The following is a 27507-nucleotide window of genomic DNA, read 5'->3' as shown; positions in this document are numbered from 1 at the left end:
AACATTTTGATTCTATCCCAAGTTGAAACATTTTGAATCCTTTCTACTTGCTTCACTTTTGAAGATATCCAACATTTACAAGTCAAGAACAACTTGAAAACTGAGACTTGGCATCGACAGGAATGAAAAAAAAAACATGGTCGCCGTCTGTAGGGATCGAACCCACGGCCACGGGATTAAAAGTCACGCGCTCTACCACTGAGCTAAGACGGCAACTTCGTTACATATATTATGATACATAATGATTTAGAACACCTCTCACGTTACTTCCGCATGGAACCATTTTAATACTTGGATGCATCTTTTCATATTGTATTTGAAAGTACTTTATGTTTGAATGCAGAAAATAAGAGTTATGGGTAATCTACTTTTTTTTTCTTTCGTTGCTTAATCAGTTTGTTCCCTCAATTTTGACTTTTACACTAACAAAGAAAATAAATATGATTTTAATATGGTGTCTAGTTTCTATTTAAAATTAATCTTTTTCAACTCATACGTAGGCATATTTTTTGGTTTTCAGTTTCGTTCCAGTTCACTTTTTGGTTTTCGGTTATAAAATATAGAACTGTTCGGTTATTTATACATTTTGGTTACATTTTAGTTTATTTTTTGTTTTCAGTCTAGTTTAGATACAATATTAAGAGCCAAGTACTATCCAATAAATTTTGGATCCAATTAAGTTTCAGTTTGGTTCTGATTTTTTCAGAAAATTGCAGATAATTTGAGTAAGAGATCAGATTTTTTTGGATAAAAAGTTGAATAAGTCTGATAAATTTATATATTTCGGATAAAAAATATTTGGGTAGTTCGGGTTTTTGGATAAATATGTTAATTTTAAATATTTCAGATAAAATATTTGGGTTATCCGATTTTTTGTGTATTTTTCTTTATAAAATAGTATTTAAGTATATTTTATAATTTTTAAACGTAACTAAGTATAAATAATATTTTAGGCATATAATTTGTATTTTGGATATTCGGATACTTATTTGGTTCTCAGTTTTTTTTTGTTCCATGGATATATAAAGCATTTAGATATTTGTGAACATTGGTTCGGTTTTCAATTAAGTTTTTTAGGTTTGGTTTTTAATTCTCGATTTATCGGTCTATGCCTACGTTATGACTGAAAACTTATAGCATGTACTATATTCTATGCATTTTAATAGGCAAAATCGCATAAAAAACCTTGAGAGTGGCACGTAGTGACACTTTAAACATTAAATTTTTTTCACTAGTACTTTAAATCTTCAAAGTGGCGTATGTATCACAAAAAACCTTCAACTTGGCTTACTTGTTCATCAAGCTATAAACTGACCTGTACAACAGGTAACTGTGATGATGTGTCGGTTTTTTGGAAAAAAAATATTTTTTTAATTAATAAAATAAATATTTAAAAAATCAGAAAAATTAAATAAGAAATCAGATAACTAAAAAAAATTCAGAAAATTAGAAAAAAAATCAGAAAATTGAATAAAATTCATAAAATTAATAAGTTTCAAAATAAGTTATATTAAATTAAAATACAGAAAATTAAATAAAAATTCAATAAACAAATAAGATTAAATTGAAATACATAAAATTAAATGAAAATTCAGAAAACTGAACCAAAATTAAAGAAAACCCACAAAATTAAAAAAAAACCAAAAATAGTTTTTTTCTTAATTACAAGTTTTTTTAATAAAAAACAAACCTATCGTTGTTGACAATAAAAAATTCAAACATATCACTGATGAAGATGGTGGTTTCTCATATAACCATTAACAATGACGTTTTTGATATATCTCTAACGATAATTTACGATATCATCGTTAAAATGATGGTTGATAAATCAATAATGATGTTTTCGATAACCATCATTCAAAACGATAGATATGTCAAAACGTCATTGTAAATGGTTATGTGAGAAACACATCGTTTGCTTGAAACTGTTATTTTCAACAATGATATGTTTGTTTTTTTATTAAATATCTTGTAATTAAAAAAATATTATGAATTTTTTTTATTTTGTGATTTTTATTTTATTTTCTGAATTTTATTCAATTTCTGTGTTTTTATATTATCTTATTTCTTTATTTGATTTTATTTAATTTTATGTAGTTTAATAAAAATATATAATTATATATTAGAGATAATCTAAGACCATTTTTAACAGTTCCTCGTATTGAAGAAAAACATTCTTCAATAATGCATCATTTTGAGGAAAAAATAGGTTTGTTTTATTCAAATTTGAAAGAATACTACTCGCAAACTCATTTTAGTGTTATATTTTTCATTTATAAATTGAACTTTCAATTTTATACTTTTTGTATCTAAAAAGATTTAATATTTGTGTTTTATGCTTTAACAAAATTATTAATATTTTCATAATACAATTCTGAGTTCTTATAAATAATTTTATTTCTTTTATAAATTAAATTATGTATATGAAAAAGATATAGTTAAAATATATTCTTTTAGGATAAATTTGTAATATTATTAAATAACAATCATTGTTAGAATTAATCATAAGTATTATGGAATATACTTACAATATTTTTAAATGGAAAAATAAAGGAAACCAATGGAGTATAATATAAACTCATATTTTGAGTTTACTTTATTTTGAGGAAAAAATGATGTTAACAATTGGAAATCCTTTAATGATACAAAATAGTGTAATGACTCATCGATTTTTCCTTATGCACCACCGCTACAAGTAAATATGTGATATTAGATTTGTGGTAAAATTAGAATTTCCGCTATATTCAAAAATAATATAGTTTGGCTCGTTCAGTACAAGCACCAGCTATCACTTGGTTTTATAGTTAAAAGTATATTAATTTATATTTTCAGTAAGGTTAGTTTTTTTTTTCATATAACGGTTATTCTAGTACTTACTTAGAGATGGCAATTGAGTTGTACCGACCCGCTTTGTCCCGCCCCGTCGCGGTATACTGTCAAAGCGGGTCTTGGCGGTACATGCCCGCGCGGGATGCGGTTCATAGAAGTGCTGCCCAATCCCGACCCGCTACTTGCACAAGCCTTGGCGGTACAGACCCGCGGGATTCCGATCTTTGTCTTACCCGAGCCAAGAGAATTGAATTGAATGTGTATGTGTATAAGTTCGCTTAGAGATTGTTTATTTCTTTAAACTGTATAACTTCCATGATTATCTGTAATCACACTTAAGTTTATCATAGCTTTAACGTGGAGGTAACAGAACTGTTGCAGGAGAAAATACTCAATCAACTATTTCTTTAATGGGATTTTGGCAAGTAGACTAAAAGTTGTATAATACAGATTCATATTCAACTGTTGCGAAAAATAACAATTTTTGAGCATTGATATAACAATTTTCCAAATTTGGGGTTTTGTCGTTTACAACAAGTCAACAACATAAGTTACAGAACACCCTGAACAGAGTAATTTTCACAAACTTGTGCGTAACCTTCTCTTTCTGCCATCACAAACATCAAACACACAAAAGACCATAGTCAAGATGCTAAACCAAACGTGAGTAACAAGAAATGTACACAGAGGAAAGAAGATAGAAGCTATACATGGTTTAAAAGCTCGTCGAGGACTGGAAGAGGTTCAAACTTTCTGAAATCAATCTTGTTTTCAACACCAGCCTTCTTGATAACCGGCAACCCTAGTTCATACGAGCTTCTGTTCACAATTAACAATGTTGATCTGTGTGATTGAAAAAATTGTCATTTGCTTCTTATTTATTGTTTAGATGGTTGAAGTAAAGATTCCCCAATCTTTATTTGAGGAACAAGGAAGACAGTTTTATGGAGTTAGGCTTCTAGAGATTCAGGCAAGCGTTTTAACTCTATATCTCTTACTCTCTTTTACTGTCACTAAGTTGCTTAATGTTCAATGACATGGTGCTGCTGTAGGGTAACATGAAACTCACAGAAGATCAATTGGCTTCTCGTATGATGATCATAAGATGATCGATGGAGATAGAGACCAGTCTTTGCGGAATCCCGCACGTCCCGCGGGATACACCTAACCCATCCCGCTTCTGGCCCAATCCCGCACAAGCTCATCCCGCGAGGCCCGCTAAAAATTCGAGCCTGGATCTTAGTAACCAATCCCGCCCCGCAACAGGTCCAAACGGGCTGGACCCGTGGGCAGGTTCAAATTTTGCCATCTCTATACTTACTCAGTAAGGTTAGTTACAGACGGTTATAAGAAAGAAAAATGAATTTTTTGAAACTTATATTACACCTATAGCCTACCTAGAAATAATATGCTACATGTTTACATGTGGACCTTATATATGTATTTTAGAATCAAACAACAATTAATCTTGTGTTTTACTCTTTCCTTTTTTATTGTCCTCCACTAACATAATGCGTTGTCCATCAAATCTATACTATTAAAGCAGGATCCTATTGTCATAATTACCTTAGGGGCATGTTTCCTTCACTAACATTGCATGTTTCATTAAGGGCAATTAAGTAATATTAATAACAAATCTATATTGAATCATTATTTTTGGATCCAGCCCAAATCAAATCTCTCTTAGGTCATTTGGGCCTATTAAAAAATCAGATTCAATACTCATTTTTTTTTCTTTTGGGCCATTGAGTCCAAATTAAAATAATTTTTTTTTAACTATTCTTAATTATTATTTTTTCTTTTCTTAATATAATTTAAGCATTCATAAAAATAATTGAATTTTTTTATTGAAAAGTATAAATCTTTATTAAAAGTATATAATTTTTTAATTAAAATATTAACCCCATAATAAAATTAATTTATCAGAGTTATACCAACTTAATTCATTAAAAAAATAAAGTTTAATTTTTTTTAACATAAATAGTCATTTAAAATAAAATACGATAAATAAAAATAAAAATTTTAAGTCTTTTATAAAATAAAGCACAAATATATGAAAATGTGACATTTACTAAATATTTGTCAATTGAAAGCGCGGATCAAAATCTAGTAATTATTTTATATGTAATAGCCGTGAGACACAAGCTTCTCAAATGGAAAAAACTTTCATATTTTTAACATTTCAAACATTAGAAGTCAAACATTAGAATTTAATCTAGGTTTCAGCATGAGATTGTTAATAATAATCAAATCGAATACACGCACACGGACACGGTTGACATATTTCACCAAATTGTGGTGTGAAATCATTAGTAAAATGAACAAATGAAAATGATGTCGTGAAGAGAAAGAGACGATAATTAATCATGATATATGATCAGAGAGTGGGCCATAATATGTACGAAAGCGACGAAAAAGTTTAACATGTTTCGTTTTCTTTTACAAAAAAAAAAAGTTTAACATGTCATCGATAAATCATAAAGCTCCGACTACAAGCACTATGTACGGACACGGTGTTCTTTTCAAGTCTTTGGTATATGGGTTTGGATAGCATTAATTAAAACAATGGTAGAGGTGATGAAGTTGTTTTATAGTCTATGAATTAAGCTAAAATAATGCATATACAATACGTTCACAGTCAGTCTTCTTCCATCTCAGAACTTTGAATACTCTGAAACTCTTGGGTCTTGGCCTATAACTATAAGGCACGTTTATTCTAAAGGCAAAAGAGAATTCTTTCATCCCCAAAGTTGTATATCAAGCAAGATCATTAACTAATGGGGGTTTGTATCACTTACAGAAAGGGATCCAAGCTCTTTGTGATAGTTTGCTTTGATTTAGGTCTGAGAAATTCAAGTTTAAACTTATAATGTTTCATGATAGGTTTACTCGATTCATTTGCTATAAGAATACATTATGTGTGATTTATTAGAAGTACGTTAATGCTGATGTTCTTTGAGTTGCATATTTAGATTCTAGAGGATGTATGAGAAACATAAATGGTCAGAAATATGTCTACACTTTGTAGGGTTAATAAACTCTCGTTGATAGCCGCTACGCACTTTCGGTTTATAGAAGCTTTTAGGAATTGGAATTACCGTGTTTACACCATTGTAAACCATGTAGAGAATCTTAATGTTAACGATACAAAAGCTATCCAAGGCAAGCATCATGGCTCCAATTGTGAAGAACAAAGGTAGTCTATATAGCCAAAGACTCAACCAGAGAAGAAGCTTCTCAACATTGGACCGAAACAAAAAAGATCGGAAACTGAGCCAAATGGTGTAGAGGCCTAAAGCTTCAAATTCAGCAACTCGGTGGTTGCTTTCCATGCAAGGTACTTATAATCCTTCCATTGTCAAATTTATTTTATTTATTATTTATTTACAGTTACATTTTGAGGAAGAAAAAGCCCCTGTGAACGAAAAACAAAGCATACCCAATGTGGAAAAACATAATTTAATTTTTTTTTTGAAAAGATAGCAAGATCTTAAGAGAGAAGACAAAACTTTTGAACCATTAATCCTGAATAGAACAGTGAAACTCTCTCCATGGTCAAGGATACACCGGACCGATGAGGCGCGTGTCAGGCACTGCGATCAATCGCGTGGCTCTGGGAGCGGTAAGACCCATGACGTCGCTCATGTCGAGCTCACTAGGTTTCATCCCGTCAGGCAACTTCCACGTGAAACAGTGAATGATGTTAGCCACAGCCACCTCCATCGCATAAAGCCCAAGTTGCATTCCCGGACACGATCTCCGACCTGCCCCGAAGGGTATAAACTCAAAGTTAGTCCCCATGAAATCAGGCATACCCGGTTCCATAAACCTAGAAGGTCGAAACGCTTCCGGGTCAACCCACAACTTGGGGTCACGTGCGATAGCGAAGGCGTTGATCATCAAGCGTGAGCCTTTGGGAACAGAGAAGCCTTGGAGCTTTGTGTCCTCAATAGCCTCGTGGAGGATGAGTGGGATCGGTGGGTGGAGTCTCATGGTTTCTTTGAGTGTGCATTTTAGGAACGTTAGTTGCTCGAGGTGAGTATCATCCACGCGCCGGTCAAGACCCACGACCTCGGTGAGTTCTTGTTGGAGCCGTTTGAGTTCAGCTGGGTTACGTAGAAGCTCTGTCAAAGCCCATTCGATCCCTGACGCCATTGTCTCCGTTCCTCCAAACATAACATCCTTCCAGTAATAAAGTGAATTAATAGTTCAAAAAAAAAAAAAAAAAATTAATATATCGAGCTACCATTTTTTTTTTTGACCAAATCGAGCTACCATTTTAGTTATCAAAACCGTTAAAAATCACGAATGTCAAATTCATAATCAACTGAAATATAATAATTTATATTCTGTACTACTTTATATTCCATCTCAAATCAAATGTATGATTCCGAACAGTGTAACACAAAGATATATATCACTTCCAAAACCAAAATGGTATTTTGTATACAAACAAGAAAAGTAATACATAATTGCTACTAATTAATATTATCGAAACTATCAGTCATCCCAATATACTATAAACTATCAACTTCAAATATTTTTTTAGTAAATTGGTCGAAATAATTTTAATTTGGCTTAAACATTATTACGACTAAATTATCTTATACATTTATAGAAAATGTGAACAAGGATTAAATGATTACTAAGATGAAAATCAATAAATAAAAAAGGTAACGTTTTGGCTTACCATGACGAGGGCTTTGATATTATCACGTGTGAGTTTTACGGTGTTCTTATTACGATTAGTTGATGAATCCTCGCTATAAAACGCAAGTAGAACATCCACCATATCTGTATCTTCATCAACGTTTACAGTCTCCGTCTTCTTCATATGCTCATCGATAACTTCATCGATGAACCCGTCAAGATCGTTACGAGCCTTAACAAGCCTCTTGTTTATCCCTTGAAGATCAAACCACCCTAGGAAAGGTATATAATCCGCGATGTTGAATGCTCCAAATAGCTTTGAGAACTCTTGCAAGATCCTTATGAACTCGTCTTGTTCTGTCTCGCAGGCCGCACCAAACGCCGCTCGGTACGTTATGTTCCGTGTCAATGTGAAAATGAGCTCTCCAACGTTTACGGGCTTACCGACGTTGCTAGACAAAGACCGGACCATATTGTTTACTTCTTCACGGACGGAGGCCCATGACTCGGTCCGTTTCCGGCTGAACACCTTCATGACGCACACTTTCCTCATTTGTCTCCAAAAGGGTCCGTAAGGAGCGAAGGCCATGTCGGCTAGATCGTAGGTTAAGTAGTTTATGGCTACAGTCACGGGCCGGTTCGAGAAGCTGACGTCTTGGACTTGGAGGACTTGTCGGGCGACGTCAGGTGATGTGATGGCAAACACGTGACGAAATCCCATTCGTAAATGGAACAAACCACCGTATTTATGGGCTAGCTTGGCTAGACCATGGTGTGTGAGTTGGTCCATCATTAGCATATTTCCAATTACGGGTAGGCCTTTGGGACCGGGAGGGAAGAGCGGTTTAAACCATTGTGAGATGAGGTAGACTACAACTAGAAGAGAGATGGTGATAAGAAGAACTGACGGTGTGGGATCTATTACTTGGTTTAGTGTTTGTGATAACAGAGACTCCATTGTTAGTTTGTCAACTAATTTGAGATGATGTGATTATTAAGGCCAACGCTAGCTTTTATAACCATAACTTGGCCCCATTTATGAGTAAATTTTTATCATCTTAACAATATAAAACTTTCAAAGAGTGGACTTTTCATATAAAAGAATGAGTTGACTTTTGCAATATGAACAACTTTTTTTGTGGTAGATCATATATACAAAAATAATACGGCACTAAATTATGTATAGACATTGTTTTGTGGTCATATGTGAAACATTTTGTTATTATTCGGCATATTACTATTAAGTTTTAGCGTTTAAATTTTAATTATGATATACTGTTATTTTATTATTCATGTGACATGCCAATAATCATTGATATAACTACCATTTCCCATATCTAAAGGTGATCTTACAAGTGAAAAGGTTATCTACTTGTGCATTTACCGATTTACGTACTTAATAACGTTTTGAAAGGATGTACCAAATTGAAAATACATGTTACTTAAGAAAGTACAGCGCTATCTCATCATATTTTGCTTCTATAATCCAATTCGTCATTCAAAAATTGATGGCATAACTAAGCACAGAGAAGACTAGTGTAAAGAGGGTGCATACATATGGATTCCACAAGCTCTATAAATGAAATAATTAATTTTTAGTAGTATTATATATTATATCATGGCAGAGTGACCAACTTCCTTGGCATGATTTAGGCCCCTTTTATGTACGTATGATGATGATTTGTTGTTGGCTTTCAACCACCAAGAGATCTAGTTATCTCCTTTATATAATATTGATTAACTACATTCTCTTCTCTTCTACTATGTTGTAAACAGTGGTGGACGCAAAGCCAAGGCCGGGTATAGGGTCTTTTAATTTTCTATAGTTATTATTAGTATAAAACATAAGGAATTCCCCCAATTAAAACAATATAATGTATAATTTTCATGTGCCCCCCATCTACATGTAATCCTGGATCCGCCCCTGATTGTAAAAGAATTAGTTGGTACTATATCACATTAAACAAACATAGGATTTAAGCCTTTGAATTTGCTCGAAAATTAAGAGACAGTAATCTTTAGATTTTTCTTTATATAAATCTCTACGAATACAAGAAGAGTTTTTTTAGAGCTAAATACAAGTAGAGGTTAACATAAAGATTTAAAAGAGCTAATTTTTTTTGTAATAAAAAGGTTATAATTGTTAACAAAATGATCCTAAACAAAGAGCATGACTCATTTCCTCCAAAAAGTTGTTTACATTTCTCTCTCGTGATACCAACTTTGATTATGAAGATAATATCTACACGTTTACCGAAATTTGTGACAGAAAATGACATTTCGCAAAAGAAAGCATATTATGAGAAATTGACAACAACAAAATATACTCCACATTTTTCTTGTTTCTTGAATAGATCTCGAACAAAGATGTACATACGTAACTTGAGCGAACCTGAGATTGTAAACAACTGATTGACTCTTAACATCTGCACCAAAAAACTTAAGTAAATAAGAGGCCGGAAAGGCTTAAGCAAGCTAATCAGCTGATGGAAATATAGTCATTTACTTGATGTTACAAAAAAAGAAGTCATTTACTTGTTTATCAAGGTTTTTTCATGCATTTCTCTATTTGTTTGCGCCTGAATTAATCTCTTTTTGTTCTTTTTCTTTTGGGTAAAATTTTAATGAAAATAAAACATATTTTTTTTGGCAAATTCATTTGCGGCAAAATGAACATACTCGTCCTGGAAAACCAAACCGAAACTGATTCAAAAATGTTCGAACCAAAACAATATTGTTTTTTGTCTCTGTAATCAATTAAAAACATGAATGAAATGTGTTGTGTTCCAAAAAATGATGGGTTTCTGGTAATTTAGACGGATTTTGATAAAAGTAACCTACTGAAACCTGAACCAAATGATACCCAAAATTTCTGGGTATTTTATAGGTATAATATATTTGGAACCGAAAAGAGTGGACCCAAATTCAATCCAAAAGAATACAACCTATATTGATCCAAATCTCTGAGACTCAATAGAAGAACCCAAATTCAATTGCAACCGACTCGAATATAAATCGTCCAGGCCTAGAAAATACAGTGGTGCTTGGGGTCACAATAATATTGAAATGGACCTCTCTATAACGAGGACTTGGGGCGTGCGTGAACCAATATTTATGTAGTTTTCTACAACGTCATCTCCTCTTTGTGGTTTAGCTCCTTCAATATATATAAAAGATGGTAGGTTTCATTTGGGTAATGCATGTTCATGGCATGTGGCTGCTCATTTTAATTACATAGACTAATTTGCTTAGGTTTAGAAGAGTATAAAAACGAAGGGAATGGAGAAGGATTTTGATTGAGAGAAATATGGAGATATTGGTGAGAATGTCAAGCATTGTGGTGTGCTTGTTAGTTTCTAGTGCTGTGTTGTTTCTTTTGAGCTTAAGTTCCGTTCAAGGGCTACGTTATGGACCCCCGAGAAGATTCTTTAATGGTACTGATCAATCTTCCGATTTGGGATCCGGAAAAGCGTTTAAAAATGGTATGGTGAGTGCACATATCAAAGAGAGAAGAGTCCAAGAAAGTGATGGAGAAGGAGGAGGCTGCGAAAGCTGTAGAGGGAAAGAAAGAGACTGCGGTGGTTGCAACGGAAGAGATGGGAGTCCAGGAAATGGGGGAAGAGGAGGTCGTGGAGGCAAAGGTGGAGGACGAGGCGGCGGCAAAGGAAATGGAAAAGGTGAAAGAGATGGCAGTGGTGGAAATGAAGAATGCAATGACCACAAAAGGAAGAAAAGAGATGATAGAAATGACGACAATGTTGGCGTTGGTATTGGTATTGGCATTGGCGTAGGAGATGGCCCTAGCAATGGACCCTCAGTAGGTGGAAGTGGAGGTGGTGGCGGTGGTGGTGGTGGTGGAAATGGAGGTGGTGGCGGTGGTGGTGGTGGCGGTGGTGGTGGAGGTGGAGGAGGTGGTGGTGGAAGTGACGGAAGTGACGGAAGTGACGGAGGTGACGGAGGTGACGGAGGTGACGGAGGTGTTGGAGATGGCTCAGGACGTGGATGGGGCGGTGGATATGGTGGGGGAGGCGGAGGAGGATGGGGATGGGGAGGGAACGCAGGAGTGTGGGGTCCTGGAAATAGCGGTGGTTGTTGGTTTCCCGGTTGTAATAAAAAGTCAACGAAAGGTCAAAACTAATTAAACATGCTAAGACTATATATTTTACATGTCATGGGGTTACATAACTATTGAATTTCAATATGTGATTCTTCTTTATTTAGTTTCTTCGATGCTGCTGGGTAGGCATGGGCATTCGGGATCCCAATCGGATTTCGGTTTTATCCATTCGGGTTTCGGTTTTTCGGGTTTATCAAAATCAACCCCATTCGGGTTATATAAAAGTTCGGTTCGGGACCGGTTCGGGTTCTATCGGGTTCGGATCGGGGTTAGTAAATCTTCAAAGAACCGGTATAACCCATTGTACTTTCGGGTTCGGGTCCCAATCGGTTTTTCGGTTTAAAAATACATGATTTGTACTTATTTTGTAACTAAAACATAAATGAAATCGGTTCTTCGGATTTAAAATACATGATTTGTACATATTTTAATAGCCAAAACATAAGTAAAATCGATTCAAAAATAAGAAAAAACATCAAACGTGATCATTCAAAATCAAGCGAAAGATAAACATAGTTAGTGATAGAAAGAAAACCAGATAAATGAAATCATAAAACAAAAAATAAGTTCTCATTAAATGAGAAACATTATTCAATAAAAACAAAACCAAAATCTAAAAACTTCAGGCATCAACCGCCATATTCCACCATCAACCTTCATGTAACATATAATTATTTTAGAAGTTCAATAATATCTTAAAGTATTTTGGATACATATTAAGAATTAAGATCATATTTGGTAGAAGTTCTTTTTGTGATTTTAAATGTTTCGGGTTCTATCGGATATCCATTTAGGTCCGGGTTCGATTCGGATAATACCCATAACCCAAAATACCAAAAAACAGGATCCATTCGGTATTTATGTCGGGTTCGGATTGGTTCGGATTCATTTTTATCGGATCGGGTTCGGTTCGGATTTTCGGGTTCGGTTTATTTGCCCAGCCCTACTGCTGGGTGCTTATAAATGGATATTCAACAAAATAAATGAATAATAACACTATTTTCATTTGCTTCAAAGGTTATGAAAGATATACCCTCAAATTCAATGTTTAGTTTTAATATGTAATCAAATGTTTTGATTTATATGACCGAAGAGATGTTTATTTATTTTCGTATTAGGGTGAGTGGAGACGATCGTAGCGTTAATTAAGGATATGACTGGTTTTCCCGCTACCACCCGCAAACGCAGCTTTTGCGGTTGGTAGCGGTTGTTGGCATTTTGCAACAATCGCTCAAACCGCTCCAAACCGCTCCAAATCGCTTTGAACCTCATAAATTCAAAAGCTGGTTCCAGCTAGCGTTTGCGGTTGCAGGCGGTTGCGGGAGGATAAAAAAAATTTCTTTTTTTTCCAAAACAATATAAATACAAAAATAAAAATATTCAATAAAAAAATTAAATTAGAATTATAAAAATGCTAAAATATATCTATTATATTTTAATTAATATTATAAAACTTTTAAATAAAAATATTTTCTATAATTTTAAAAAAACTTAAACTATAACTTTCTAAATATAACTTTTATATTTATTATAATATTATTATTTTGATATTTTTATAATTGTATAAAATGTAAATATTGTTAATTTATTATTTAACCGCTGCTGCATTTGGTAGTTAACCAGTCATCAGTATCCCGCAAACGCACCAATTTCTAACCGCAGAACCAGTCGTACAAATCTCTTAAAACCGCTAGAAACCGCAACCACCCGCATCCGCAAACTTTCGCAACCGCAACCGCAACCGCTGCGGTTGAACCAGTAGTTGGTGTTGTGTTAAGTTAAAGAGAAGTTGGAAACTGGTTGGAACAATTTAATTAGAGGTTAATCATACTTTTTATAATAAACTAAGATCTAGTCCTAATATCCCTTATACATTAATAATCATTTAAAAAATTGTAATCTTCGGTTTGTACTAATTAAAAAGAGATATTGCTTAGGTGTCACTTAATTAGAATGATAATTTAGCTTACATGACAGCTTAAAAATCAATTGAAAAAAAAAGTTGGTCCAAAATCCAATTACTAAAAAAATATTATATTAACCCAAAATATAAGAAGCATGTATATTTTCCTTAAATAAAAGCTATAAAATTATCTAATATATTAACATATAAATGACAATTAATGATTATGAATAATAAAGATTTGATAATAAATTTTTGGATTTTTCCTCATTTTTGTTCAATTTTATATTATTAAAAAAAATTAAACAATCACATTAACCATATAATAAAAATTTAGATTTTTTTATATGTTATATTTTGAATTTTTAAACGATTTTAAATTACAAAAATGTTAAAAATTCCTTTGAAAATTTTGTGATCAATGACTTAATTTTTTTTTTTGTTATAGCAAGATACAAATGATCATAAAATCGTATTAACATGAATTTTTATTTAATAGATATTCATATTAAATAATATATATATATATATATATATTTAATATCATTTAAATTAAACTATGTACCATTTAAAATAAATAAATATGTTAATTTTGAAATTTGCATCAAAAATACCACATTGAAAATTTTGAGATTTGCACCCAAAGATAAAAAATATATGATAAGACGTAAAAACTATTTGTATATAAAATGTTCATCCCGCGCAAAATGTTCCATGTAATTTAATTTGGAATTTGCACCTAAACATAAAAATATATGATAAGAAGTTTTAATAAACCAAACTCGAGACCATATTCGTTGGGCATGGAGACAGTTATGTATAAATGATAGTTTCCTTATTAAAAGAAAGAATTAAATATGATTAACTTAATATTGTATGCATAAATATCTAATATAATTGCTTGATACACATTTTAGTATGAGGTAAATGCGAAAAAATTATATTTAAGATTCAAAAACCGGACCAACTATCTATGATATTTCGTATTATATTTAAGATGCAAAAATAAGACCAATTATCTGATTTTGATAGCGAGGATTTTCATTGTAGTACACGTTTGCAAACTATCTATGATTTAATAATTTGAATTAAGGGTGTTCAGCTCGGTAAAAACCAGACCAACTAAAACTGAACCAAATCGAAATAAAAAATTAGTTTAATTTGGTAACACTGTAAACCGAATAGATGTTATTTCTAGAAACCGTGGTATGTAAATATGATTCAGTATATAAACCGATCAAACCATATAAACCAAATAAACTGATTAATTAAAATATAGTTGTATAGTCTTATGTAAATTACATAATATGATTATATACATGTAGTTTATTTTATTTATATGATCTTGATATTTAAGACGTTAATTTGAATAATTGACATATATGTGTCTTAAATTTAATATATTATTAATCATTTTTTCATCTTATGAATATATAATAACTATAATTTATTTAACAATTATTTTTAATAGTTAAATATAATAGAAAAAAACATTCTATTTAAAAATTAGAGTAGTATTTAATAAATTTGATTTTTAATCATATAAAATAACTTAACAAAATGTAATAAAAGATAAATACAGTTTAAGTTTTTTTTTTGTATAAAGTTGAATAAACCATAAACCGACAATATATAAACCAAACCAAATTAAATATGATTTTAATATGGTGTCTAATTTTTATAAATCAAAATATCAGAAAACCAAACCGAGACTAGACTAAAATTGAATAAGCCAAAAACCGATATTATATAAACTGAACCAAACCAAAACAAATATGATTTTAATACAGTATCCAATTTTTTTGTAAACCAAAATATCGTCTTGATTGAACAACTCTACTTTGAATATATGATTTTTATGCATGTCTTACCCCACGCAAAGTGTGGATCTCATCCTAGTTTAGTAGGATTGAGAGAGTTGAGTGACACAGTCTCAAAATCTCTATTTGCCAAGGTAAATCTTAGTTTGTTTAAAATTTTGTAAAATGTCACAAACACTTTTCCTTTTTATGGGATTTCATATATATGGCAAAAACAATATATATATTTTGCAATTTAAGAATATTGTGCGTAGTGGCATCTACTCTATTAATTTAAAATCCTGTTTTTATCTATTAAAAAAAATTATCATCTAAGATTTAGACCTATTCACATTTCATTAGAAAGAAGGATCTTTCATGATTTGGAATTTTTGGATATTACACTTTTTGGATTTATTTAAAACATATTTCATTAAAGATAATTTCATTTGATGATTTGGACTTAATAATCAAACCCAATGATAGAATAACTTATACCTTTTACTAATACTAGAGCCGGAGTCCGTGCTTCGCGCGGATAATATGTTTTATTAAAGTAAATTTTTATATTTTTGTAGTTTTAAGTATCAGATATTGGAAGTTAAGTTTTGTTCGTTGTAGAATTAACCATAGAGTTTTTGTTTGAATGCGATGCGGTGATCAGTTTCTGTTTTCTAAACAATAGTAAGTTTGAAAAATATATGGTTGTTTGCATTGAAGTGTAAATTTTAAAACAGTTGACTGGTGTCGGTTTCCGTCTTGTGGTTTGATCCCATTTGGAGGTATGCCATCAGGCTTAGGATAACAGTTTATTTCTCTTTTGAAAGCGTTGTATGATATCTATGTCGTTGTCAAAGTAAAAGCGCGATCCTGGTGTGGTTGTGAGTGATAGTTTCCCTGAAAAGTGAAATATTTATAAGCATTTAGTTAGACATAAACTTTATGTTTAGTTGATTACCTTCATGTAACCTTGGAATGATACTTGTGATAATTATGATTTGATTTTTCTTGGTAGATATGCGATTTAATTCCCTAAAATTAGCCGTCTCATTGTCCCATATAGTTAGACGGACCAATTTGGATCTACAAAAAATTATTGTATTATATATTTATTGCTTAACGCAATCCAATGATGATTTTTGTATATGTGTTGTGGTTATATAAATCACTTCCTTGGATGAGGCATATGCGGCCAACAACATCTGTGGGAATAATTTGTTTTTAGCGACAAAAATAGAGAATTTATTTGTATGTGTGATAGGTATGGTTTTTTTTTTTTGATTTGGGAGGAAGTTGGTTGCACTTGCTAAGCTGATCAACTGGGGATAGCGTTGGGGCCGGAAAATGTATGAAGGAATCAGTGAAATGTTTTCTTGAATCAGTGTTATAATTGTTGTCTCATTAATATTGATTAAGTATGGTTGAACGGTAAGCATGTACCGTCGGTTATTGGGAAGAAGATTAAAATATCTAATGTGATAAATTTTTCCTTCCTCGAACCGTTGGTACATTGTGTCAGAAAATAGGCACCCGCCCTTCCATTTTTTGTCCTGTTGAGTGGTTAAAAGCAATTATTTGAAATGTTGTTGGAATAATTAAAAGTAAGTATTTTTAAGACAAACCTAGATGTCAAGATAAATGAAAGTTGTTCCTAGAAAAGCATTTTTATTTGCGTGATTTGTGATGGGCCACATCCTAATGATCCTAGCGATAATTGGTTGCGGTCCTAGGTTGTCGCTCCACTTGTTGTGAACTTCGGCTAGAATTACAAAAAGATAAATTGAAAACAAAAATAGAGAAAAATTGCAATTAAAAAATCAACTAAAAAATTTATTTAAAAAAATTGTATTTTGAAAACGTATAATCTAAGACTATTACTTAATTATTTTTTTTTTTAATGTTTTTTAATATTTTTCATTAAATTTTATATATCTAGGGTATAAGGATCATTTTACCTATTAAATGAAAAATTTTGGTTATTCTATCAAAACTTTCCTTCTTTATCACAATTTTTTTTTGGTTTCTTTTTAAAACATATTATAAACAAATAAAATTTAATAATATATGAAAATAAAATTTCGGTTGTATAGGGTTTTTTGAGTTTTTGGTGGTGCTGGAAAATAATTGGTCATTGTGACTTTAATCGTTTTAAAATATAAAGTAAGTTTTAAAATATGCAATTAATATATGTTTTTTTGTATGGTTTAAAACTAATAAGATGTAAATAATGAAGAATATATTAAAACTAAAAATATATATAAAACCAAATTTATGATAAACATGGTCAAACGGTTCATAATTTGTATGTTAAATTAAAAAACATCTTCTAGAGAAAAGAAAAATCTACACTTGTATTTGTGCATTAAATGAAAAAGGGAAATAATATGAAAAGCTTCTTTGCAAACAATAGAGTGCATTAACAACTTGTATATTTTGTTTATTAGAGTTTTGGATAAATAATTAATATTTCAATAATAATAATGTTTTCATTCAAAAATGATAATATTTAAGTTGAAGATGAGATGAAGAGGAAGAGAATCACGATGAGATGGAGTCGGTGATTAGGGCTAGGGTGAGGATGAGTGATCTTTAGTTTTTAGAGAATTATATGTTTTAGGGCTTTTAGTATTAATGGGTTAGGGATTATGTTTTAGGGTCTTTAGTATATGAGTAATAATGGGTTAGGGCCTTTAGTATCTGAGTAATAATAAGCTGTTAAAATGAAATGCTGAGAATGGTGTAAATAGGCTCCGAAATTTAGTAATAATGGGCTGCGAAGGTTTGTCTTTCAAACCAGTCCAGAATGACATGGCAGATTAGTTGGTTCTCAATTTTTTTGCCTATATAACACCTCTAAAAAAGCTCCAATTTAGCTGCTTTTATTGACAATAGACGTGTTTGTAATACTTTCGCGGGGTCATTGACAATTAGACGTGTTTGAAATACTTTGATAAAGTAATAGGAAGTATTGTGGAGTGATTTGTTTGTTTTGTTGGAGTTGTTTATAATAAATTTTCATTTTGTGAAGAATTGTCAAATTCACTTTTCTTGTACTATCGACTTCAGCAAAAGGCACATGAATTTGTGTGTTTTAAAGATCAATAAAATTCTACTCTGTTTGGAAAAAGAAAAACAAAGTTTATGTTCAATATTTTGTTTGGCTGTAATGGACTTAACGTTAAAATATGTAAAACTTAAATCCATAGTTTTAAATAAAATTAAAATGGGCATGTTCCATGTTCTTTGATGAAGGAAAGCGGGTTTGGTCATGGAGCATTCACAAGTTGCTCATCCTCTTACCGGTGAAAGCACACATTGAAGCTGACATGCAAACGAACCCTTTACTGCCTTTTGTTCAAACGTAAATATTCAGTTTAGGAAGATATGATGATGATAGATAAATTGATAATGATGGTCAGTGACTCAAAGTACTGTAAATTGGGTTATGGTTTGTTTTTTCTTTTTCTTGGTTTACTTAATCATCCTACTATATAAATGACTAAGATACATCTTATTGATAAATAAATAATGGAAACTTTGAATGACAACACATTCAGACCATAAAAGGAGCACAATTCATCAAATTTTATTATCTATATGCCTTTGGGACTCATAATCTCTATTGTATGCTTGAATCAGCCTCTGTTCCTCTGGTCTCAACACCTAACCTTGTCTTAACTTGAAGATCCACTTGAAAGAAACAACGTTCGTCTTCTCTAACAAAACTCACACTACCATTCATCTGCTCCAGCAGTTTCCGTGAAAGCTTAAGTCCTAAGCCATCAGGTGTGACCCATCAATCTCGTGTCTCAAACATATCACTTAGTATCTCTGAAGGAAGTCCTTTTCCAGGATGTATCATCCTACCATCAAAACAACATCAAACCTCAAGTTAAAAACACTCAAAATCTGTAAAACAGCTGCACTGTTTTGTGAAAATGGTCGGGTTGCAGGTTTCAGTGGACAAAACATGATATAGGGAAGCAATATTGTAGCCCAGAAGAAAATGGTATACAAATAACAAAACTACTGCTGTGAGAAAAGAAAAGGGATATGCATTTGATTCAGGGAAGACTTTCTTTTCTTTGGCAGTGGGGGGTAGAAAAAACATACGATTCTTAACTGGTTAAAGAAACCATACATCAATGCTCTACAGTTCACACGGTATTCCGGAGATGATTTCGAATTCCCCGAGTCAAGAACTCGTTCCAAGCAAACATTTTCTTATAGAGAGCACCACCACTTTCATGGTCACATCACACACATATATTCTTTTGGAAACTACACATTATATTGAAAGAATAGCTGAAAAAGAAGTCTTTTGTAAGGTCCACCATACACAGGAGCTACACAGGAACCTCTTGTACCTGTTTATCAACACCAGATAAAGAAACGCAAGGGTTAAATGACTTGAGTTCATAAAAAGGTGGAAGGGTATAATAAATGAACACATGTAACTCACTCTCTTTTCACCAAACAGAAAAGAAAAACAGAAACTTTCTTCGACAATAAGCTTGGGACAGACAAAAAAAGGGAAAAAAATAGTAAAAGATATATAAAAACACCTGTTCTCATCTCTTGAATTTGAAATGTTGCAAATTACGCTAGAATTTCGCAAAGAAATGATCTCACTCTTGGAGACTTCATACACCCTGTGACCACAAATTTGGCCTATCTCTCTTCTCTAAGTGATAACCAGCATGTAGTATGGTCCCAAAAACTTAATGAATCCTGAGACCACAAAAATGGGAAGAAAAAAAACAAATTGTGAGAACACGCTGTAAAAGTAAAATAATGTATGTTTCAGCGACCATAACTTGAAACAAAAGAACACAAACCAATGATGCCATAACAGAGAGTGACAAATTTGAGGCCGCCTGTGGCCTTGTTTTCTTTGTGTATCCGTTTAAGCAGCTCGTAGCATTCTTTTTTGGTATAGGCAGTGAAATCCTCACTGAGGTTAAGCTCAGACGCATCAAGCTGGTCTATCTTTAGTACTCTATATACTCCATTACCATTCCAACCAATCATATAGAAATTCTGAAGACAACTAAAAAGAATGGATAAGAAACTACATAAGCATGTAATCATGTGCTAATCAATTATATATGGTTTACTGATAAACTTTTATATTCAAGTTAGGACGGGATACCTCTCTCAACGTTCCTTGATGTTTAGCAAAAACCTCATTGTCCTTTATTTGAAGGTCAGACTTCTCAGATTGAAGCTTCTTGTAATCAGAAACTGAAGGACCTCCTAGCTTTTGCTGGATGAATCTGAAAGCAAAACCAAAGAAGGATATAATAGTAGGGGAGCATAAACAAATTATGAAATTATACTCTTTGACCTAACTCATATTAGGATAAAGTTCATAAAAGCTATCACCTGTGTAGAAGATGATAAGTCAGTAAGTTATGGTACTCTCTTAAAAACTAATATTCACCGGTTAGAAACAAAGTAGGTGTCCATGAACTTACTCTAAAGCAGAGGAAGGCTTGTCATTCTGCTCATACAAAGCAACCAGAACTACATTCGAAACCCACATTGCGTTCCAGAACATACAAAGGAGTACAAATCAAATTATTATGTCCGATCAAACTATTTGATACAGAAACTGTTGCGATAGGTTTTAGTGATGGTGTAATATAAAAAAAAAAAGAAACATTACCTTTGGTGAAGAACTCCACTAACTCTAAATACTTCCTCAAAGCTTTTTTATTGGCTTCTTTCTCCTGATTTATGTAGAAACAAAAAAGTATATCAAAAACTAAAAGAAACAGATCTTTAAGGTCAACTCATTCTCTTCTTCCATCTCTTTTGCAAAGTGTCTTACCTTTTCATTTCCAGCTATGTCAGGCTACCCTCAGACGAGCAAAAGTTACAGTAACGGTGGTGCAAATCAACCGCCACCTCGTCAGCCACCTTACTCCTCCGGCAGAAACAATCCGTACGGCGGATTACGCAACAACGGCATCGGAGGAAGACATTTTGAGAATCTACGCTTGATAAAGAAGACAAACTGACAGAGGTTATGAAGATCCATTCTACTCTCAACCCTCTCCTATTTATAGATTTAACGTGAAGCAAACGGAGAGGTCGACATCGTTACTGGGTTTAGTATGAATAACAATTATCCCAAATTTAAAGAATACATTGAATGACAGGAGAGGTGAAGAGATGAGAGGAAGAACTTTAGTTTACAGATTAGAAAAACGGTGACGCTAGGTTGAACTGTGGAAGAATAATAACGATGAATCCCTAATCAAATTAAGTACAAAACCAGAGAATCATACCAAATTCCGAAATATTAGACCAAACCAAAACCGGGACGAAAATGGGGCCCAAAACGTTAGTGACATGGCATATTGATTGGCTCACAATTTTTTTGCCCATGTGACAAGGCTTAGGAACCAGGGATTTAGCCCCTTTTATATAGTGGGATTATAACAATATAACTTATACTTACAAACCTACTATATATGTGATATTGTGGATCGTAGGTCAAATATGCATAGACTATAAACTTTATTTAATTATAACTATACGATTATTATAATATACTACAAGATATGTTTCAGCTATAGATTACTAATTAAATATCATATGTTCAAATTCTCCACAAAATATGCGATGAGATTTTTTGCAACTTTAAAGGGAAACATGAAATTCTCAATCAGCATTTTTAAAATTACATTAATTAATAACAACATTCCATATTTATAGCAACTAATTAATAAAAGAGTAATAGCAGTGTATAACTATGAAACAAAAGTTATTTAGCTATATGAAAAACAAAGTTTTTTAACACTGTGCTTAATGTGTAAATCCGACATTACCCCTACATTTAGCTATGTGCATTAGACCACCCGCAATGGTATATCTTGAGGGTCCTTAGCACATAATCCTAGACTAATTAGAATAAAATAATATTAACAAAGCTCAGTTTGGTAAGGAGCAGTCCTAAATTAAGAGGTTTTAAGGAGCAAATCCTTAGTGGCGTGGCAAGCTTTTTTCCGATCATCATCGGAGCTAACGTCTTCCGATCACTTATAGAAACCACTTTTAAAACTCATTAAAAGATTAGAATTGCTATAGAAACTTGAAAAATAAATAAAAAAAAACTTATAGAAACCACTTTTAAAATTGATTAAAAGATTAGAATTGCTATAGAAACTTGAAAAAAAATTAAAAAAAAATAACTTATAGAAACCACTTTTAAAACTCATTAAAAAATTAGAAATACTGCTATATAAACTTGAAAAAAACTAAAAAAAATAACTTATAGAAACCACTTTTAAAATTGATTAAAAAATTAGAATTTCTATAGAAACTTGAAAAAAATTAACAAAAAAATAACTTATAGAAACCACTTTTAAAACTCATTAAAAGATTAGAATTGCTATAGAAACTTGAAAAAAAAAATAACTTATAGAAACCACTTTTAAAACTCATTAAAAGATTAGAATTGTTATAGAATATTGAAAAAAAATTAAAAAAAAACTTATAGAAACCACTTTTAAAATTTCTATTAAATCATGGTATAAATAAAAAAAATTAATTTCTCTTTTTAAAAAATATATAATTTTTTTATTAATAAGGATTTTACATATTGGTTTAGGGTCCTTAACTATTAAGAAAAAAAAAAATAGTAAAATAAGTCTAAGGATTCCACTGTGAGCCTCACCATTGCGGATGCTCTTAGATCTGACACATCGAGAGGCAACAGCTGTGAGGAGTCAACTATAATTATCGAATTGAAAGCTACGATGAATTTTTTTTCCTTCGAAAAGGCAAAAATGCCTATCACCATTATTCACTGCCTTTCTCATTTTCTTCCTCCTTGTCTCCTCTCTGCATCAACCGAACCGTAGAGACCATCAAGTCCCACCTCCATAATTGCCACATCCTCACCGCTATCAACAACCCATCTCTCCTCGAAGATTATAACGGTGCTGAGATTAAAACTCGTCAACAACCCATGTCTTCTTCTTTCTTCGCACCTCCTCTTGAGGTCATGGGTCAATCTCCTCCTCAAAGCCCCGATGCTGCTTAAACTCCTCTCATGTTTGCTCCTCATGTTCTCTCTCAGATTCACTTTTCTTGAAAACAGATCTGAAAAAGTGTAAAGTTTGTATTTTTCTTTAAGTTCTAGTATTCACTTCCTCTCTCTCTCTCTCTTTCTAATTCCTAATTTTATCTCTGAATATTTTGATTCTCTTCAGACCATTCTACCTTCTTCAGTTTGGATTTCTCTTCACCATCATTTTTGTGGCAGAAGAAAAATCTATTGGAGGCAAGGGAAAAGATCCTTACCCAGAGAGAAGAAATCAGAAGCTTTGCGTGCTGCTCTCCGTCAAGCAAATGCTCAGATTGCTGCATTAGAGGTTTCTCGGTCTTCTGGTTTAATTAATGAAACTTTGAAGTCTATTGAAGATCACGTTACAGCACATATCAATGAGACACAGAGGATGGTCCGTAAAGTTGTAGTTTATTCTGGTGGGGGTTTGCCTTAGCTACGGTCGTTCGTCTATTGTCTGAAAAAGTAGATGTTTTCGGAAGCTTTATTGTTCTTAACTCATGTTTATTATGTGTTCGTCTTTATGTTAACTATCATGTCTACTCCTTTCTCTTACTTAATCTGCTGTTCTTTGTTTGTATTAAGTTCTTCTATTATTTGCTACCTTTATTAAAATGACCCCCCTCTGTTCGTTGTAATATATCAATCGTAATGTTATGTTTCATTTTTATGAATTCATTTAAATGACCAAGTTAATTGCTTACTCATGCTTATTCTATTCGACTGTGGTACACATGTAGCTTACACTGTTTGTTCAGATCCGTTATATATTAATTGAGGAACATTTGAAAAGATGTAACCTCAATTTTGTATTAATTAAAAGAGGCCCCAATGCATAGGTGGCACTCAATTAGGTAGTCAATTACATTCAATTGAAAAATAAGTAGGTCCACATTCGATTTTTATATGTTGTTAGATACATAAGTTGGTCAAACTATATGATATAATGATATGATATGATATTTTTTTTCCTTAAATAAAACTTACGGAATTACCATAAATGACTAATATATATATGACAATTAATGAGTTTAATAATAAAGATTTGATAACAATGTATATCTCCTCCATCATTTTTTGTTTAATTTTATATTATTAAAATAAATTAAACAATCAAATTAGCTATAAAAATAAAATTTAGATTTTTTCGTATATGTTATATTTTGAATTTTTAAAAACGACAATAAATGACTAAAACTATTAAAATTATTATGTTAAAAATTAATGATCAACGGTTTAACATTTTTATTATAAGAAGATACACATGATTTTAAAACCATATGAGTAAAAAATATCATTTAATAATAAAATATATATATATATATATATATATATATATATTAAACACTATATACCATAAGATTACATAAATATTTTAATATTAAAACTTTCAATGAATTTTCAAGAACATTTATAAATTATAAACTTATTAAAAATTTCAGATTGAAAATTTTGTTATCGATGATTTAAATATTTTGTTATAAAACGATATGAACGATCATAGAACCGTATGATTATAAATTCTTATTTAATAAATAACTATACAAAATATACTATTCCTAGAAAAATAGGTTAGTTCATCTTAACTTATATTACACTTTTTATTAAACTAACTATCGAATTGATAAATAACGTACCAAAAAATGTTTTGCACTTTCCTTAAATAAAAGCTACGAAATTACCTAATATGATTAACGTGTATGTGAAAATTAATTATAATGAATAATAAATATTTGATAACAATTTTTGTATCTTAGTTCTTTTTTTAATTTTATATTATTAAAATATATTTAAAAATCACATTAAATATATAATATAAATATTTATAATTTTTCTTATATGTTATATTTTGAATTTTTCAAAACGTCTATAAATTATTAGAAATTTGAAGATCCCCACTCTAAAAATTTTGTGATCAATAGATTATTTTTTTTGTCATAATAAGTTACAAATGATCATAAAATTGTATTAATATGAACTTTTATTTAATATTATAAGAAGATACACATTATTTTAAAACCATATGAGTAAAAATATCATTTAATAATAAAAGATATATATATATATATATAGATTATACTATATACCATAAGATTACATAAATATTTTAATATTAAAACTTTCAATGAATTTTCAAAAACATTTATAAATTATAAACTTATTAAAGATTTCACATTGAAAATTTTGTTATCGATGATTTAAATATTCAGTTATAAAATGATATGAATGATCATAGAACTGTATGATTATAAATTCTCATTTAATAAATGACTATATAAAATATACTATTCTTAGAAAAATAGGTTGGTCCATCTTGACTTACATTATATTTTTTATTAAACTAACTATCGAATTGATAAATAATCTACCAAAATTTTTTTTGCACTTTCCTTAATTAGAAGCTACGAAATTACCTAATATGATTAACGTATATATGAAAATTAATTATTATGAATAATAAATATTTGATAACAATTTTGGTATCTTAGTTCTTTTTTTTAATTTTATATTATTGAAAGATATTAAAAAATTACATTAAATATATAATAAAAACATTTATATTTTTTCTTATATGTTATATTTGAATTTTTCAGAACGTCTATATATTATTAGAAATTTGAATATTCCCACTCTGAAAATTTTGTGATCAATAGATTATTTTTTTGTTATAATAAGTTACAAATGATCATAAAATATAACGCATATGAATTTTTATTTAATAAATATTCAAACTAAATAATATATATATATATATAAACACTAATGATTTAAAGCAACAAGATTGGCTGATCAATTTAGTCGTCCAGTTGAAATCTTTCAAAAGTATGTGAAAGACTAAAGTCAAAGTAAATATAGATTTAGAATAGTAGTTATATTTTACTAACTAAATACCGAAAAAAACCGAACCGAACCGCAACCAACCCGATATCCGGGTTGAACACCCGTAATCCAAATGAAGCCAAACTATTGTTTCATTCTCCAAAATATAATAAAAATAATAACTTAATTCCGCGCAAGGCGCAGATCTTATCCTAGTACGTTAGTAAACAACAAGTACAAATAATGATTTTGTCTTATTTATATATTATTGCTGCTTCAATCACGTTCCTCACACGCCTTCTCTCATGTTTTATATATCACTACAAGTGGGAAGATTTGAAGAAAAAATGTCTCTTTCGTCTGATATCTCTGACACATGTACTGATGTATAATCTATATAGGGGACAAAATGGTAAGTCACTCATTCACCGATTTATCCTCATACCCAATTAAAAAGTTCTTTGTATAGTTACCTAAATAACTTTTATTCTATGTATTTCCAACCAAATAGCTCTTAATAAAAATCACACATTTATGAAAAATAATAATCTCCAGTCTCTATTCAGTAAAATTACTTATTAAGATTTTCTAAAATGAGATATACACATTCATTTTATTAAATTTAACAACTAAATATTGTAACAAAATATATGATTTAATAAATTGAGAGTGTTTCATTTTTAAAATTCATAAACTTCAACTTAAAATGAAAATGTTTGATTACCAATATAAAAAAATAAAAAATATCTTAATTTATATTTAAAATTTGATAACCCCGCGCTTTTGGTAAAAATCTAGTTAATCTATCCAGTATCCACATGTATAAATACATGTCTACTTTAAATCAAAGCTTCAAGTGATTTGCAAAAATGTCTTTCAGCTTCCCACCATCTTCTTCATTCTTCTTAAAGTATTATTTTTAGGTCTATGGCATAGAATGATAGAACCATGGATAAAAAGTGCATGAAACTCTTTAAACATAAAAAAATAAGTACTGTTAAACAATTCAACAAAATTATACATGCTTTGGAATTCAACGTTCAAAGCCTTTTTCTCCGGACAAGGGTTCTTGGCTTTTTGTTACCTGCGTGACAGCCTAACCTCTGCCTACCCTCACTGTTTCTGTTACATTGATCCAATGAGTCTATGACTCAAACTAGAAATCCGGACTACCAGATATGGATTCAAACCGATCAAGTCGTCGTCAAAATAAGTGGAACGAAGTTCAAAACAAAAAAAAAAAATAAGCGGAACGCCTACGAGCTTAGCTTCATCAGGCTCAGTTTGTTGTAGAAATCTTTGGCCTTGTCCT

The 27507-nt window shown here is 31.2% G+C and overlaps 3 protein-coding genes, 1 long non-coding RNA gene and 1 other non-coding gene across 5 annotated transcripts; 2 read left to right on the top strand and 3 right to left on the bottom strand.

Moving 5' to 3' along the window:
- Window positions 1–141: 141 nt before the first annotated feature.
- Window positions 142–213, bottom strand: TRNAK-UUU. The gene has a single exon. It is a non-coding gene; the product is annotated as a tRNA-Lys (tRNA).
- Window positions 214–6173: 5960 nt separating this feature from the next.
- Window positions 6174–10227, bottom strand: LOC103874087 (cytochrome P450 84A1). Its single transcript, XM_009152502.2, has 2 exons — window positions 7520–10227; window positions 6174–7011 (listed from the first exon to the last, which is right to left on the bottom strand). The coding sequence occupies exons 1-2, from the start codon at window positions 8435–8437 to the stop codon at window positions 6385–6387; spliced, it is 1545 nt and encodes a 514-aa protein (XP_009150750.1). The 5' UTR covers window positions 8438–10227; the 3' UTR covers window positions 6174–6384.
- A 284-nt stretch (window positions 10228–10511) lies between these two features.
- Window positions 10512–12608, top strand: LOC103874168 (glycine-rich cell wall structural protein 2-like). Its single transcript, XM_033273646.1, has 2 exons — window positions 10512–11718; window positions 12550–12608. Exon 1 carries the CDS (start codon window positions 10787–10789, stop codon window positions 11615–11617), a length of 831 nt encoding a protein of 276 aa, XP_033129537.1. The 5' UTR covers window positions 10512–10786; the 3' UTR covers window positions 11618–11718; window positions 12550–12608.
- Window positions 12609–17206: 4598 nt separating this feature from the next.
- LOC117126132 lies at window positions 17207–21401 on the bottom strand. The gene is made up of 7 exons (XM_033273544.1): window positions 21377–21401; window positions 21181–21294; window positions 20967–21092; window positions 20776–20824; window positions 20451–20574; window positions 20137–20338; window positions 17207–20029 (listed from the first exon to the last, which is right to left on the bottom strand). The coding sequence occupies exons 1-7, from the start codon at window positions 21399–21401 to the stop codon at window positions 19983–19985; spliced, it is 687 nt and encodes a 228-aa protein (XP_033129435.1). The 3' UTR covers window positions 17207–19982.
- Window positions 21402–22645: 1244 nt separating this feature from the next.
- On the top strand, window positions 22646–24053 carry LOC108872266. The gene is made up of 2 exons (XR_001959006.2): window positions 22646–23420; window positions 23521–24053. It is a non-coding gene; the product is annotated as an uncharacterized LOC108872266 (long non-coding RNA).
- The last annotated feature ends 3454 nt before the right edge of the window (window positions 24054–27507 follow it).

Source organism: Brassica rapa, chromosome A06 (assembly GCF_000309985.2).
Source record: "Brassica rapa cultivar Chiifu-401-42 chromosome A06, CAAS_Brap_v3.01, whole genome shotgun sequence".
In the NCBI taxonomy this organism is placed as follows: domain Eukaryota; kingdom Viridiplantae; phylum Streptophyta; class Magnoliopsida; order Brassicales; family Brassicaceae; genus Brassica; species Brassica rapa.
Note: the sequence above shows the minus strand (reverse complement) of the source record. Positions and strands in the feature narration are given on the sequence as shown.

Bases quoted from the DNA above. Each gene is read 5' to 3' on its own strand.
- LOC103874087 (XM_009152502.2), bottom strand. From the start codon at position 8,437: ATGGAGTCTCTGTTATCACAAACACTAAACCAAGTAATAGATCCCACA. The intron at 7,012-7,519 runs GTAAGCCAAAAC...TATTACTGGAAG, and splicing joins ATATCAAAGCCCTCGTCATG to GATGTTATGTTTGGAGGAAC.
- LOC103874168 (XM_033273646.1), top strand. From the start codon at position 10,787: ATGGAGATATTGGTGAGAATGTCAAGCATTGTGGTGTGCTTGTTAGTT.
- LOC117126132 (XM_033273544.1), bottom strand. From the start codon at position 21,401: ATGTCGACCTCTCCGTTTGCTTCAC. The intron at 21,093-21,180 runs GTAACTTTTGCT...GAAGAGAATGAG, and splicing joins TGATTTGCACCACCGTTACT to TTGACCTTAAAGATCTGTTT. The intron at 20,825-20,966 runs GTAATGTTTCTT...TTTCGAATGTAG, and splicing joins AGTGGAGTTCTTCACCAAAG to TTCTGGTTGCTTTGTATGAG.